At 47.7% G+C, this 16,639-nt stretch overlaps 1 protein-coding gene across 9 annotated transcripts in view; it reads right to left on the bottom strand.

Moving 5' to 3' along the window:
• The window catches only part of CADPS (calcium dependent secretion activator), a 223,783-nt gene that overhangs the window by 162,984 nt on the left and 44,160 nt on the right, over positions 1-16,639 (bottom strand). For all 9 annotated transcript variants that reach the window (XM_075158710.1, XM_075158712.1, XM_075158703.1 and 6 more), the window contains exons 2-3: positions 14,776-14,889; positions 9,318-9,650 (exon numbers count right to left, since the gene is read on the bottom strand). In XM_075158710.1, the coding sequence (XP_075014811.1) occupies positions 9,318-9,650; positions 14,776-14,889 (447 nt within the window). The remainder of the gene's footprint in view (positions 1-9,317; positions 9,651-14,775; positions 14,890-16,639) is intronic.

Genomic DNA, 16,639 nt, shown 5'->3' with positions numbered 1-16,639 from the left:
TCCTGCAAAACCTTCCTCACTGCTTCAGCATCATCCTCTGCACAGCTGTGCCAGGAACGGTCCGTCTTCCTGACCCTCCCCTCTGCTCTGATCTATTCCTATAATAAAGCTCAGAGGTGGAAGCAGCCAGGCACTTGCAGAGGCAGCAAACACCAGAACAGCTCTCCCAGTTAATAATCTCAGGGCCAAAGTGTTTCCCTTCCCAGAGACCTCTGCTACTCTGCAGATGGCAGCATCAGCGGATCAGCGCATCATCAGCTACTTCAGTCCTTCATACTTTTCCCCAATTGCTCCTACCTAAAGCCAGGAATTCACCACTCAACTTATTCTTTCCAAATGCAAGGTGGTGGTAGGGAAATGGAATAGTATTAATAAACATCCATTTGAAATGAGGCTTCTGATCTGATGAAAAAAAGAAATATCTGGCTAAGCAGCAGGAAAGTCATGCCAACAACTAGATTTTCAGTGAAAGAAAACAATTAGCAGTCCCTAAATAGAAGGGTTAAGGTAGATTGAAAATGTCAAGTCACTGATATTTTATAAGGTAACCATGGTTATTTTTTATGCATTCCTTTGCAGCGTGAATGCAGATGATGAAAAGTATTCACAGGCCAATTGAAACAAAAATAAAACTGAAGAGAGATCTTGATGGTAATTTAAACCTTAAACTGCAGAAATTAATCAGTCCACACGGACAACGAAGAGCGTTCAGCTGATATTGCACCACAAAAACTCCTCACTAAGGAGACAAATGAAAACCATTTCACAAAGGATGAACATCTTGAAAATCATCCTGACTTTAGCCCTAATGTACCTGCAGGGATCAATATTGCTGCAGCAGGATAGATCTGGTCTGATGCGTGAAGTTGCCCATGTGGCCTCTGGATAAAGCACAACTGTTTCTAATTTAATTTGTACAAGCTGCTGGAAATGCAGAGGACCACCGGTCCTGGCGCGCTGCAGCCCCTCGGTGCTGCCCAGCGAGGGGGTCACTAATGGTCCGGATGCGTTAGCCTTCTCTACTGAGATAATTTTGCATGCTTTTCCATTAGACTAACTAGCTCTCTTGGTTGCACTTACCTCGCTGGCAAGTGGTGTCAGCCCTTACAGCGAGGGCAGGGGAGCAGCGCAGCAGATCGGAAGGGGGGGACGGGAAATGGTGAGGGTGCCCAGTTGTGACAAATAACAACTGAGTGCTCTATTAAGCAAACTAAAAGAGGGCTTTGGCTCAGAGGAGTCTCTGTGGACTTCTGCAGCAAATAATGAATTAAATCCATCTCCAGAACCCCATGGCGGGGGGGGTCCCAGCAGCCATCACATTTTGCGTGGCAGCAGAGAGCAGAAATAAGAGGCTGCTCCTCCACCCCAGAAGCTGTCTGGATGCTGAAACTATTTTCTGTCCCTTAAATAAAAAAGCCACCGCTTGTTTTGGTGGAACAAATGACATTTGGCTAGGCTGCGGAGAGGCATCCACACCCCTAAACCCAGAGGGAAGGCTGGCAGGAGGTAGTGTGGGAAGGATTCAGTGCAGAAGTCTTCTTCAGCCTAATAAACATCTCTGGTTAGTGTTAGAAGAAAACAACTGACTTTTCCTCTGCAAGTCTTCACTATTGTTGCATGACATTATAATTTCCCTGCTAAACATCTGCTCTTCGGATGCACACTCTAGCCTGGTTTCTGTAAAGGGACTGTAAAACCAGAAGATGTCCATAGTAGGGCCAGAACTGGAAGTTCCTAGTGCACAAAAACATACATCCCCAACTGGCAGCTAACAGGGTTAAAACACTCTCTGATTAAATGAAAGCATCTTTAATTAGTTTAATTGACCATGCCTCAGCCAAGACCATCTGCTCAGCAGCATTTGCCTGCTCTTTGCAGGAGCGATTGATCAGCCATAGCTAGAGAATACAGCATTAGGCTACATCAGATTTATTTTGTTTAATAGAAGAGCTAATTTGCTTTAAATTTAATTACAGGGGCCAAGATTGCTCTCTAAGTCCATAACAGCACAGAACATAAGCTGATCCTACAGCTAATGGACGCACACGTAGGTCCATTCCTGTCTGTGCAAATCAGACACTCGGTGCCAACAGCTCGGGGGAGCGGGTCCCACCCTGGCAGAGAGCGATCGCTGCGTTTTCCTCCCCAAAAGGCAGCAGCCCCGTGGCACACTGCTGGGCTGGCAGGGCCTCCCCGCTCGCCACCATGTCCCCTTCCAGCTGGCTGAGCTCTTCCCCACAGCTCTCCGTTGGATGCTGGAGGAGACCGGGTGTCGGATGCTGGAGCAGAGAGATGTCCCACCTCAACCACCTCTCCTGCTCCTAATTATAAACGATGCACCACATGTCGGGTCACTGTTTCTGCACATGGGACCAGCGGAGCCAGACGTCACACTTGCCCCATCCCTGACATTGCACTGTCCCTCTCTGTTTCTCCACCCTCCCATGCCAACATCATTCTTCAAAGTATCGCACCCCGAGCTGACGAAGAAGGGCAATTTTCCCTCCTCCCTGAAGGACCACGTGTATCTACGTCGTGTTATTATGAAGGGGAAAATTTCATTCACTTCCCAACACTTTTTCCTTTTTCAATTTCCCATCGGGCGCTAAACCACTGCTGTCTTTGGGAGATGCTCGAGCCCTGACAGGCATGCTGCGGCTGCCACTGGCTGCTCCAGGAGTAATTACAACCCCGCAGAAGGCTCCAGGCTGCCATTTCTGTTTCCATGGCAATAAATACTGAATTACTGAAAACATTCGAGTACGATGCTTTATGGATTTTGAAGCTTTTGATCATCTCAAAACCACCTTAACCCATTTTTATTGGTGGTGGCTTTGTTTTAAGGGGGGGGGATAATGCTCACAGTGTGGAAATAGGCGGAGCGACCGAAAGGTGTTTTGAAGGAGTGAAAGAGGGGGAAAAAAAAGCCAAGGGGTCTGGCTGATGCCCTGGGGATTTGGAAGGGGGACGGCGGTGCTGGCCGAAGCTGCCAGTTGTCCACAGCGTCCAGGTATCCAGCCCTGGAGAGAGGAGCCTGTGGAGGCTCGTTGGCCCTTGCCAGCAGCCCCGCAGCAGCCCCGCTCGCCACCACCGCCCCGTGATGGTCTGTTTGCAGGGGCTCTGGGGCTGAAGCAACCCTCCTGCCCTTTTGGAGGGGTCGTTATAGCCAGCGTTAGCGTCTAAATGGCCAGAACTGCAGACGGCCATTTCATAGGCTTTGAGCTTCAAAATGAAGCTAGAAGAAAAAGGAATTGCTTTATATTCTTCAAAAATGATGAACAGGGAGCAGAAGGAAGTGATCTGATACTAAACCCCCGTGTCCCTTCAATTCAGAGATACAGAGATGTGCACAGACAGGTAACTCCACGCTGTGCGCAATGACCCTGGGCTCAATGCTCATTGCAAGGCATGGCTGGGCATTTTTCATCACAACAAACTAAATGAAATACTTAGTTTGGGGAGGATACACACAAACCAAACATTTATTCTGAAGTCACCTTAACCTTCATCTCACCATCTGAGATGTATAGTGCCTCCCGGCAGTTTCTGTCCTTACTCGTTTCTGTCCTAACTTGGGCTGCATCTTCCAAGTACCACCGCAGCATCTCTGCAACGGGCTCAACGCACCGCAGCGAGTCAAGAAACAAAGTTCGGGAAAACCACCTGAACTGCAGAGATGAGAGAGGAGCAGAAGGCGAAACACCACCTCAGCGAATCATCTCTAATACTGACTTGAGCTAAAATCAAACATTTCATTCAGGACAGAAATCCTAAATATCTTTTCTGCTAACACTTCTGAAACCAATTTTTTTGGCAGGGGAACTTTCTGCTTTGTGAGAAATGTCAGCCTTTGGACAGAGTGTCCTAATTCAGCTGCAAAAATAAATGTCAAAACAGTGAATTCTAGTTTTAAGCCAGCTCTGGTCAGCAAAATTTGGGTTGAAAAGTTTCCTAGCTAAAATCACAGGCCCCCAAAACTTACGAAACAATTCCAGTTGCACTAGTTAGAGGCTTTCATCCCTTTACATGAAATAGCCACCAGACAGCAATGGGACTTGATCTGTGTTGTAGCCCACCCACACATGCACGCTTCTCTGATGTCTTACCTTCTTCCTGGATGGACAGGAATAGATGCTGAAAAACCACCACCATGTATTCCTATGTTATTGCTCAGCAGGTTTGACATGCATACATTTAGCTATTTGTTTTCAAATCCAATATCTAAGGGAATTAGATGAAATTGGAAGCTTAGCATAGGTATTTTGCACATTTAACAGGAATGCCCCAGTGTATGGGACACTTCAGGCCCAGGAAAGAAGAGAAAGTCTCATTGTGAAGCCTGTGAATTCAGACAGTCCTGCAGGGACGGTCCGGGAGCCCAGCGCTTCCTCCAAGGCAGGAGGATGGAAGTGTGCAGCTCATCACAGATTTGGTCTGGACATCAGCTACTGCCGCTGGATTAACTGAACAGCACTGTACCAGCTTCTTCTTTTCTTACCGTAGCTAAAAATGCCTTTCAAACACAGCTTGAAATAGAAAAGTAAATCACTGCCCTGCAGCTGAGGAAGAAGACGGGGAGAACACCACAGCCTGATTTTCAAGAGATGCTGCTGCAATTCAGCCGTCATGAAGCTCAGTGGGAAATACAGGACTCATGCCCAAGGAAACGCCGACTGCAGCGAAGACCCAAGTTTGGAACTGCCTAACACTTATAGAAAATAGCTCCTGGATGATTCTTCCACAGTTGCGGGTTAATTACAAAGCAGCAGAGCTAAACCCAAGCCTTGCCAATGGCTTCTGGACCAGAACCCCCAGATTCAAACACCCTTCTCTCTCCACGACACCTCTCGCACAGCAGAGGAGCTCGCTGCTGGAGCCGGAGATACTCAGTTCCCACGCCAACTCCAGTGGAGCAGAAACACCAAGCCACATAGCATGTGTTATGCAAAAAACTTAAGCCTCTGTGTATTATTTAAAATGTTCTAGTCAGAGGTTGTACTTAACAACACCGTTATCTCCACAACCATTCTGCTACAACACCACTTCCCATCTTTGTTTCCTAAAAGCCTTTCCAACCACATCAATCCCTTTTGCTATCTCAGATCCTGCCGTATCACTGCTATCACATTAAGAATACACTTATCTCATACCACCTGGGGATACTGTATTAAAAAAAGAAATCCCTTTAGAAATCATCCTCCTTCTGCACAAACAAAATATTATTTCAGAAGAGAATGAAAACACAGCCCCAGTGATGTAACCATTATGCAGTTACTGAGTATGATGTAACAGAGGCCGCATCGAGAAAAGCACCTTCTTCCAGACCACAGGAGAAGTTCAAGCAAGTGTTTGGGGCTCTCAGCACCATTCCTGCTCATGCTTTAGGAGGACAACAACTAGGCTAACTCTTCTTGCCCCTTGCCTCCTTGCAGAGCCTGTGGGGCAGTTTCACCTCGCGCACCAAAGCAAGGGAGAGCACGTCCGACCAGCCGGCCCCTCCGCTCCCAGCCGACGGGAGCAATGGGAGAAGCCGATCGGCTTTGCTTTTCTAAGCACAGGTGATTGACTGATAAACTGCATTAACAGCTCCGCGCTGCCGCCCCAGAAAGAGTGATGGCATTCAGACAGCCTGCCAGGGAAAAGGCTCCGTTTCCCAATTCCTCCCATGCATGGCAGACAAGCGTAGGTCAAAAATAAGTGTAGCTTATATTGTGCCAAACCACCACTGGGAAGCTCGTGATTGCTCCCGGATTTGTTTGGGAGCTCTGCTCAGTCTCAGTGTAAAGCCTGTGGCTGGCACCATTGCGGGCTGCTGAGCCAGGGTCCGCGGTGGGCTCCGGCAGGAGCTGCCTGTACGCTGCCCGAGGGAGAAAAGCAAATGTATTAATCACCCACATGTGCGCAACTTGAGCCCGCGTGGTGTTTCTGGGAATATTATCATTTCAGCACATCCAGGAAAATGCCAGAGAGTGTTTTCCTTTTACTTAAAGCTTATTCATAAACAGAATATATAAAATATTTTGTTTTTATGAAACAGGCGACAGAAGCTTCAATCAAATTATTAAGAAGATGATTTAAGTTGTACTTCCAATTAACTCTGATGAGACAAAAGTCAGAACAACAGAGTCAGTGTGTCTTCACAGGGAGGCAAATGAGCACTGCTTAGGCGGACTCTGACCGAAATGCAACCCGGACTGACACAAAACAGCACGATGGAAATAAACGACCATTTTTAGGGGTTATGGGGCCAGTGCCCCCAAGCCCAACGGGTGTGCTCAGTGCTGTAAATACGGCTGCAGGCGCGGGCTGAGGTGTTTACAAACCCACCCGGGAAGGGGACTCACTGCTGATTTCAGGACAGGCTGGCAGGGCAGAGGTGTTCCCAGAGATGGCTTGTCAAACAGCGAGGCAGATGCGGCAAATGAAAAATTATGAAAATGCAAAGTGGTGGGGAGAGAGAGAACAGCTGGAACGAAGTCCTGCAGAAGCATGTCCCAGCCCTGCCTCGGCCACAGCGCCCATGTACATGCAAAGCAGGGAGCCGTTCCTCCCCTCCGGCTGCCCCGGGTCCCCTCCCACCCAGCACCCATCCGGGCTGCTGCAACGCTGCACACGTGATTCTCCTCTCTCCAGATGTCTCTGGTTTTAGTGCTGTCATGTTGGTAGGTGCCTCTGGCTTTTTAATTGGTGTCAGAATTCACACGTCGGAGATGCCGCCGGTGCAGAGTGGCTCAGCACAGTCCAGGGGGTTATGGCACGGGAGGGTTTCCAAGCCATGAAGGGCAGTGCCCAGGGCTTGACTTGCATCTCCAGCCTCGAGCAATCGGCCACCCAGCTGCTGTTGTGGCTTTGAAATCTGCCCTGTGCGAACACAGAGAGCTTTTGGAGTAGGAAATAATTTGCTACTAAAGCTTAGGAGGGAAAGGGAAAAATCTCCTGTTTCAGGGCTGATGCCAATGCTTCATCATGAGAGATCAGGAGGAAGCTTTCATGGGGGGAAAGGGGCAGGTTACCGAATCACTGCTCATTGCATATCATTTTCTGCTCTCCCCTGCAGCTTTGCTGCAGAAAACACGCTAGCCAAGTGGCATGCACCTTGGACTTTTGCCAGGAACTCCCGATACAAGCTAAGCAAACAAAAACATTTGTAGGTTGATAGGTTTTACTTATACCCTACAACAGACTGGCTGCAAGCAATGGCTGGGACCCTGCGGGAAGGAGTAGCAGTCAACAGCAATTTTGGTGCTTCACAGCAAGACCGAAGTGCAGAGTAGCTGCTGGTGCCTGGAGAGCTCCAGAGATCCCTCTGGAATAGCCCAGATGACATGATCACTGAAATAAGGGTCCCCACAGCAAAGCCCGCTGTTCCGCTGGGTGCTCACTGCTGCCTTCCCTGCAGCACCTAACGGAGAAGGAGCAGCAGAGATCTGCCCCCACCTCCACTCCCCACGAGGCAGGCTCCCACCCCACCGCACCAGCACCACGGCACCGTAACCACTCGCACTGTACCCCAGGAAAATACAAACGGCTGAATAACTGATGGCCTTGCAGCTTTCTGAGTCGTGCCTTGTATAAAGGGCTTTCCCTTCTGCATAGCTGATCCTCACTATTCAGGTATTAAAAACAGAGTAACTCCCGTGCTAATACTCGCTTTCAACAGAAATTATGTCTTTCTCTAAAAGCTTAAATTACAGGTTTGCTGCCTCTGAGTATTAGAAAAGACCCAGAATTAAATCCTTCACTTTCAGAGTAAAACCAGGACCTACTGCAGGAAACAGGTTGCTCGATGCAACAGGGCAATTTGCAGGGAGCAGCCAGCAGTTCATGGTGTCAGCCAGAAAGGCTCTCATAAGCAGAGATCATCCACAAAGCAGGGCAGCCATGATTAAATACTGTTTTCTGCATTACTGGGAACCACCAAGCAAGAGGGTAGGATCGCGTACACACTCACACAAATACACTCTAGTTCCTTAGCTGAGCACAGGTCAAGGAAGGATGAGAGACACAGGGCTTGAGCTGGTTTAAGTTAAAAAAACCACTGCAGAACTGACTCAGCTGTCAACACATCACTGAAAACATTATGGTTTTGATTTTAAAGAAGTCCTCCAACAAGGATGAAGGCACAAAATCTGGTTTATAAATGCAATTTATGAGGACTGATGTAGTCCTTGCTGTTGCCTTTTTGCTATGAAGATGCCTTACTCATGGTCATTTGTTATCCTCTCCCCACTCTGCCATTAAAGTCTGAGATGAAGAAGAACAAATGCAAGATAATCAAGCTCTTTACAGAAGAAAAAACAGATCAAACAATTTTCTACATCTTGAAAAGAATTGGAAGTGTCTAGACAGAAGACAGACAGAATTGGTCTCGAATGTATTAATTTCAATAAGAAGTTGAACCCCTGAATTACAGGGAAGAGATTGAGGTCTGCTCCTTCTCCAAAAACTTTCCACAGCATTACCTTACCCTCCCCGTGACTCTGACATCCTTTATCCCGCCTGCGATATTTATATCCGATAGCAGGGGACCTGGGTAATCTGGGTCACCGACAGCCTGGACAGCCACCAACAGCCCTCAGCCAGAGCTGCTGGAAAGGCAAGCAGCACTGCAGAGTCCCAGCTCCGCGCCTCTGGGGAACTGGCTCTTACTGGGGGAGAAAAAGAGAGGAATGGGAAAGGTTTTCATCTGTTTGGGAACTCATAGTGCAAGCAGAGCCACCCTGAGGTCAGGGGGGTTTGGGATGCTCTCTCCTTCCACTACAGGCACGCAGGGGTCACAGAGGCTCCTTCTACTTAAGGAGAACCCGTACCACCTCAATAAGCGAATTTGCATATGAGATCCACCCCGGGGCATCTGAGCTTCAAGTGCTAAGAACTACTTCTGTCATTTAGATTGGTGGTGTGACAGCGGAAAGGCAAGCAAGTCACAGCAAACAGCCCACTTAGGCACCATCAAAGACCTGCTCATCCAGACACTGAGGAATAGAAGTTTCTCATCTCAGCAATCCTATGGGATTTCAGGAAGGAAAACTTTATATAATACAAAAACCTTCTGAAACATCTGCAGAAAACCCTAAGCAATCAAGCACGAAAAAACAAGCACAAGCAAGAGGAGGAGGCCCACTTGGACAGACAGAACATAACTGGCAGTGCAGAAGTCCCACCATGAACCAAAACTCTTCCCTGGTGGAAATTCTCTCAAAAACAATCTGGTCAGACCCAAAGTTTCCAGTTCGTAACAGCAGTATTTCCCATCGGCAAGCCTTTCCCCAAGAAATCCCCTTCCATTCCCACCCAGTCTAGGAGAAAGACCTTACCTGACACGCGTTGTACAGAAGCTGATGCTCAAATTTCTTGATCCCCAAAATATTCTGGAACATCTCGTAGAGCTGCTCCTTGCTGAGGATGAGCTCCGAGGCAGCACTCGCCGTCATCCTAGCTTGCTGCTTGCGGGGATCCTCTTCCCCACGGTAAATAGCGTCAAACTTTGCCATCCAAGAGCTCAGGACCGTCTCCTTGCTGAGGCCATCAATTTCTGGTAGGCTGCGCACTCTCTTCTCAATGTGCTTCTTGAAGACCTCCCGGGAGTCATTCGCTGAGCACCCTCCGCTCTGCACCATCCTAGCAACACGGTCGCTTTTCAGGAATACCTGCAAAAAAGGGGTGACTTTAAATGGTGTCAGTTAAAAAAAAAAAAAAATCCCCCTTAAGTGCCACAAAACACGGTTTCGCTGCTGGGAAGCCTGCTAACTGGCTGCCAGTACACTTTCCAACTTCTCGCTCAACAACCACATGTTGCCAGATGGACAGAAGTTTCGGCTGTACTTTGGGAAGCGTAATGAAATCAGGTGAAGCTTCTGCTTTGCGTCCGCTAAAATGCAACATTTTGATGCAATTAAGACCTCACGCGATCTTGTGGTCACCTCACCAGATACATAAATGCCCTTTGGGAAAGCAGGATTATTAAAACATTTGCTAGAGCGAAATATAAGCAAGTTATTGCACAACTACGTTCACCTAGCCAAATTCCGCCGTGTTAGCGGGAGCCCAGTCATCCTACTCAAGTCAGCAGCATTGCATTGCGTTTACCCTGGCAGCCAGGCCCCTGGGAAACCTCTGACCAGTGCAAGGACCAGGCTTACATTAAAGTACTACAGCGGAGGAGATCTTTGCAGACTGCCCTGCTGTCACAAGATGACAGGAATGGCATTGTATTCATTAATTTAACGTTACCTTCAGTTAAATAACATGTGTGTCCCCACTTCTCCTATACCCTGGTCTTTCCAACCTGGGCAACCAGCGCTGCAAGAGCACCGTTAAAACACCCTGGGAAAGGACAAGGATGAATGGCCTGATTTTTGCAAACTGATGGGCAAGCACCAAGACTACTCAGATCACTAAAAGGTGCCACGGCCACAGGTGGAGGAGGCCAAATCCCTTCCTGCTCCAGCTCTGCTGAAGAAGCACAGGATGGTTCAGCACGGTTTGAGGCTGCCTGGGAAGGCTTTGCAGAGAGAGCAGCCTGCAAGGTGCAGGACGCTGACAGCGGGAGGGAGGGAGAAGGCTTTTGATGAAGATGTTCTTCCCACTGCAAGAGCAGCAGAAGGGTCAAAACATAACAGACCCCTGCAGACCAGGAGATGCCATGGGAGCAAGGCAGCGCTGAAGGGTGAGAGAGGGACAGGGGGATATTGTGTTGGCTCTCCTCTCCCAAGCGCTAAACACAGGAGACCAATCAATGCCCAGAAAGAACTGCTGTTTTATTAATGATGCTGAGAACGGATCAATGCAGCAGGCTGGGAAGAAGCCGTGCCAGCACCAGGATGTATCTATCAGCTCTCAATAATTAAAGAGCTTGAGGATGACCTAAGGACATGGTAGATTTTTTTTTTTTATACCACTCAGCAACATGGCACTCCATGTTCCCAGATGCTTGATGGCACAGGTATCTGTCGGGAGTAATAGTGGCTTTTGCTCCAGGACCAGCCCAGAAATGCTGCTGAGGAAGAGCTGGGCTGTTTCCTTCCAACATCCCTGTGCTAGGGAACACTCCCTGCAGATGAGACAGGCAGGATGCCACCAGCAGCCTCTTCAGTCCATGCTGAAACGATACGAGCACATATTTTGTTTCCTTGCAGAGCTTAAATATGAGTGATAACACCCTGGGTGTGCGCAGGTGCTTTTAGGTAATAGGTGAGAGCTATCAAAATCCAAGCTGCTGGCACAGCCGAGGAAGTCCCCAGCACACTGACTGCTGGAAACGGTGTGAGGTCACGGCGAACAGCCCTGCTGTGGCATCCTCGGCTCCACCGTCCTCTCTCTAATCATCCGCTCCAGGCACCTTTGGCCTGACCCTGTGCGACAGCGCTAATGACTTCCCATACCCGCCAGCACCAGCGGCTGTTGTTATCTGTGGTCCTCACCCCCGTCGGAGGGGTGACGGCACTGAGCAGAGGGACTTGACTCCCCGTCTCCCCTCAACCCCAATTTATCCTCTCCGGGTGCGGAGCAGCAGCCAGCAGAGAAAGGGGGGCTGCGGCTGGCAGAAAGGAGGCATGTGGGGGGGAGCGCCAGTCAGACACAAAGCAGCAGAAAAAGACCGTGAAATAGGAAGATAAAAAAAGATAAAAGAGGTGTTTTGTCCTGCAGAGCGAGCTGCTTTCTTTAGAAAATACCAGGTGAATCGCCCGGCTGTAAGACTGCCTAGTAGGACTGCCAGGAGTCAAGAATTGCTGGAGCAAAATCCTAGCGTGGGTGCACACACCGGCGCACGCAGAAGAGAACTGGCCTCTGTGAGCTGGGTCAGGCACCTCCTGCCACGTCCATAGATGAGCCCCCCAGGTCACGCATGGTCCTGGCTCTACCTGCCCACAGCGGAGTGGAAATGGGTCTAACGAAGCATTCCCATAATACCCACTGAAGGGATAAAGTGTTGGTTGACAGACGAAGCTTTACCCATTAGAAGTAAAAGGACATGAGAGGGGCTCTCCTGGAGCGTCTGTTGGAGTGTGCTGGGCCCACCTCGCACACACGGATCTGCAGCGTTCCTGCAGGCACAGCGGTGCTTTGCAGACCAGCAGTGGAGCCTGCTCAGTTCACTCAATATTTTAATTTGACAGCAGCCTGTGAACTAGTCTAAGCCTGGCAATCACACGCTTAGCCCTTGACAGCAGACTTAACAATAGAATGTGGCCAGGCAAACACGTCCACAGCAAGAGCAAACGCACCCCTGACCTACCATGTCACCTTTACTTCTTTCTTTCTCCAGAAAAAAAAAAAAAAAAAAAATTCATTCTCCAGGTAATGATTCTATTCTGCACTAATAGTAAGTGAACCCCTTAGAAACATGAGCCACATCCTGCAGAGATGGCCAGTTTCAGCTGAGCAAAAAACCAAGTTTTAGTATTTTCCAAGCCATCATGCAGCTTTGTAAGTCAGTACCTAAATGCCAATTTCTAGATAGCGTCCATCCAAGGGACAGCTAATTGCACAAAACTCAGATTTGCAGGAGCTGAGATAAGCAAGATCTGCTGAGATTGCACCATGGCTCGACCAAGGGTGGGCACCTCTCTGCAGAGAGGGGAGGAAGGAGAACACTGTCAGCAGGGAACACTGCTCGGGCGCTGAGAGGGGGCAGAGGCTTTCTGCGGCAAGGCTTTGCCTTGTGCCACTGCAGACGGTGCCGAGGAAGACACGCAGCCATGCTCCAGCTGCACAGAAGCTGAAAGTACGCGGCCGTACATTAAAGGAGACCAACAGTTAAGAAGAAAAAGAACGTTGCACTAAAGGACACAGAGCGATGCATTACGCTTTTTGTGGCCTGTTTTAAGTAGGACAGAGCAGGTGGAGTGTCCAGTTGAACTGAAGACATAGGGTCTGCAGACACCTAATGCTGATCAACTGCTCTTTGTAAGCTTGATTACTTGGGGTAATTACACAGCACAGGACTTCTGGAGCTGGTCAGGACATGCTTTCAGCCAGACCCACTGGCGAAACAGGGATGTATTTTGCCTGTTTTTAAGCAGTTTCCTTTTCCTGCACAATAGTCTTATCTGAACAGATTACGCTGCTCTTACATCCTAAAATGCAGCTCACGCCATCTTGAAAACCTTCTCTGAGAGCATCTGTTCGGTGAAGCTGTGATAAACTGATGATCCCTTGGCAATTTCTTTCCTGGTAAGAGATGTAAATTACTCTCAGCTTCCTTCCTGTACAGAGAACAATGGAGCAGTAACTACTAGGCTGGTTTAATAGAGTTAGTCCAGAGACAATTTGTGCTTTCCTTACACAGAAGCAGCTGCTGCCATTTTTTACAGAGTTAAAAGTCTCTTCAGTTTTAGTATCTGATTTTGGTCCCCTCTTCGATTCCACTTCCAGAGAAATATTTTATGTAGGCAATGCAAAATCTTCACCTTTATGACAGAATAACTCTAGGGAGAAAGAGAAATGGTTTGCAGAAAGGCTAGCAAAAAAATAAGCGACACTCCTCATACAAATCACAAGCACTGATTTCCTTCAAAAACAGAAGCTCCTTCCTTTGAGAAAAGATATGAAAGGCAGCATTAAGGGCTGCATACAAAGAGGTGCAAAAAGACAGACATGCATAATTATTCTTTTGCACAATTATGAATGATGCTTCATGTTCTTTGGTACCATCTAGTTTTGTACATCCCCCTTCCTCCTCCTTCGCTTTACAGCACTTGTCATACCAACGAGAAAAGACAAGACTCTTGCTGAAAATCCCAAAGTCAATTAGACACAAGCAAAAGCTTCAGCAAGAACTGAACGTGCTGCCCAGTTTTCTCTTGGTATTTTTCATAGGGAGCACATGACATTTATTTTATATCGTGCCAGCTTTCTTGTTTTAGAGTACATTGTTTGTGCCGGTTTTGGCTGGGATAGACTTAATTTTCTTCATAGTAGCTAGTATGGGGCTATGTTTTGGATTTGTGCTGAAAACAGAGTTGATAATACAGGGATGTTTTCATTACTGCTGAGCAGTGCTTACACAGGGTCAAGGCCTTTTCTGCTTCTCACCCCACCAGCGAGGAGGCTGGGGGTGCGCAAGAAGTTGGGGGGGGACACAGGCGGGACAGCTGACCCCAACTGACCAAAGGGATATTCCACACCATATGATGTCATGCTCAGCATATGAAGCTGGGGAAGAAGAAGGAAGGGGGAGACATTCAGACCGATGGCATTTGTCTTCCCAAGTAACCGCTACGCATGATGGAGCCCTGCTTCCCTGGAGGTGGCTGAACACCTGCCTGCCCATGGGAAGCGGTGAATGAATTCCTTGGTTTGTTTTGCTTTGCTTGCGTGTGCGGCTCTTGCTTTACCTATTAAACTGTCTTTATCTCAACCCATGAGTTTTCTCACTTTTACTCTTCTGATTCTCTCCCCCATCCCACCGAGGGGGAGTGAGTGAGCAGCTGTGTGCGGTTTAGTTGCCGGCTGGGGTTAAACCATGACACTGTTTAAAAGTATCAGGAAGATATTTTTCAGCTTAAAGGAAGGACGATCCTCCTCATAATCAAGCTGTAGGATACACCATGGTGTAGGGGTTGCCACAGTTGCCATATGGTTGCATGTTCAAACCCTGAACCTCACAAACCCTGTGATGTATCAGACATCAGACAGGAGAAGCCTTGCACTTGCCCTTGTTTTGTGCTTTGTTGACAGAGGACAAAGAACCCATTAGTTCAGGATTCGACCCTGTCTGTGAATAAGGGTGAGAACAGGGATTCATATGAATATTGTATCGTCTCTCCTTACCTCATAGTAGCTCTGGACAGCGTTTATAAATGCTTCATCTGCCACAATCTGGGTTTCTCCGTTGAGAAAGGCCTGGAAACGATCTTTGATTGTCTGGAGCTGCTGCTTACTTATCTGCAAAACATGCAAAAGGAGAAAATTAATCAAGAAGGGTTTATGCATGAGGAAAAAACCACACTAATCTTCTGCAATATCTTATTGGGGTGCTTATGATGTGCACTTCTGCTCTCCTTTGGGGACAGCGGCAATAGATGAGGAATCAGCCACGCGTGGGTACACACACACATGCACTCTTCATCCTGGCAAGTTCATTTAAGCATCATGAGCACCTAAAGTCACCCTGAACATCATTTCTAAACAACTCTGCTGCCACAAAATGCACACAAGACTTTTCCACTTCAGGTATACTTAAGTCAAAAGCAAGCTGCTGTGTGCATGCTTGGAAGAGACTGTTTCGGTGCAATCTCTTCCCCATTTAGCCTCTCCTCCCTTCAGAAGATGAGGTTTCATCGCTGAACGGGAAGCCTTGCGAGCTGGCTGTTGAAGACAGCACTCACCAGCACGCCGGGGCCTTGGTCATTCTTTGTTTTTTTTTTTTTTTTTTTTCCTTGCTCATTTCTTTTGGCTTCTCGCATATAAAACACCAGTCAGGACCAGTGGTGAAATAATTTAATGCCATTTAATGCCGAAGAAATCATACAAGGGCAAACCTGTTGTTCTTATCCTAGCAAGGACTTTCTCTGCTGTCTCTTTGCTGCTCAAAACAGTTCCTGTCCAGCATACAGCTGGTATAACTTACAAGACAGTTCTAATTTTGGCACAATGACATCAATAGAAAGTTTACAAGGGTTTATTCCAGCCTTGTAAGATAACATGCCATTATTTTGCCAATTTATCTGTCAGTTTAAAACCAGGCATAGCTAAAACCCCCCACCTCTTCAGCTTGTAGTGCAGACAAAGTCGCAGCAGGAACATAAGTCAAGTACCAGCAATGCCAGCATAACATCTTAAGATGCAGATAACACTCATGCTGAAGGGCTGCAGGGATTTAAATGTTGAGCCTGGTTTGAGGATAAGAATTAATTTAGACAAAAGAGAAGGAAGAAAACAAGATGTATATACGATAACTTCAAACTTAACGGGAAAAGAGAGCAGTAAGAATTAGGACAACTATTTACTAATGACCAAAAGGTCTAGAGAATAGTGCTTTTTTCTCACTTGTATGCCAGCAGAAGAAACCAGCCCATTAGAATGGAAGAGAAAAATAAAATTAATGGGTCTAAGTGTCTAAATGGCTTTGGATAAAGTATCAAAAATTACAGAGATCCAAACAACTAGAGTATAATGAAGCCTAGTAAACACAGCTAGTGATAAAAAGCAGGAGAGGGACCACTTGGAAAATGCAACAATAAATATCACTAGATCTAGATGATGCGCCATGCAGGGTGTTCAGGGACTGCAGTAACGAACATCATGAATACTGGTAATTAATTCTGTAACATCATGCTGAGGAGGGTTAGTGAGCAACGGCAATTTGATGTGATAATCTGGGATTAGTTTATCCTGGTGCTTATGGAGAGGTGTTCATCAAAGTGACATAAAGCAAGACTCCATATGCTCTCCTTCAGAAAACATGGAACAGCCTTTGCCACCCCTGTGGGTGCTGGAAAGACGGGTAATTCCCCCCCAAAACAGCAGCCCAGACTTCACAGGGTCTGACACATGCAACACGGCTCAGCATCACAGGGCTGGAGCAAGGACCGTCCCTCTAACCTGACTCATTGCAGCCTTGGGCACCATCTGCAATGAGCCCTGTGGAAAAGCACTGCCAAAAGCTCCTGGCTTTAAGGCTGGCAGGATCTAA

This window comes from Calonectris borealis, chromosome 10, assembly GCF_964195595.1.
Source record: "Calonectris borealis chromosome 10, bCalBor7.hap1.2, whole genome shotgun sequence".
Taxonomy (NCBI): domain Eukaryota; kingdom Metazoa; phylum Chordata; class Aves; order Procellariiformes; family Procellariidae; genus Calonectris; species Calonectris borealis.
The sequence above is the reverse complement of the archived record's forward strand: the minus strand, read 5'-3'. Positions and strand labels throughout refer to the sequence as shown.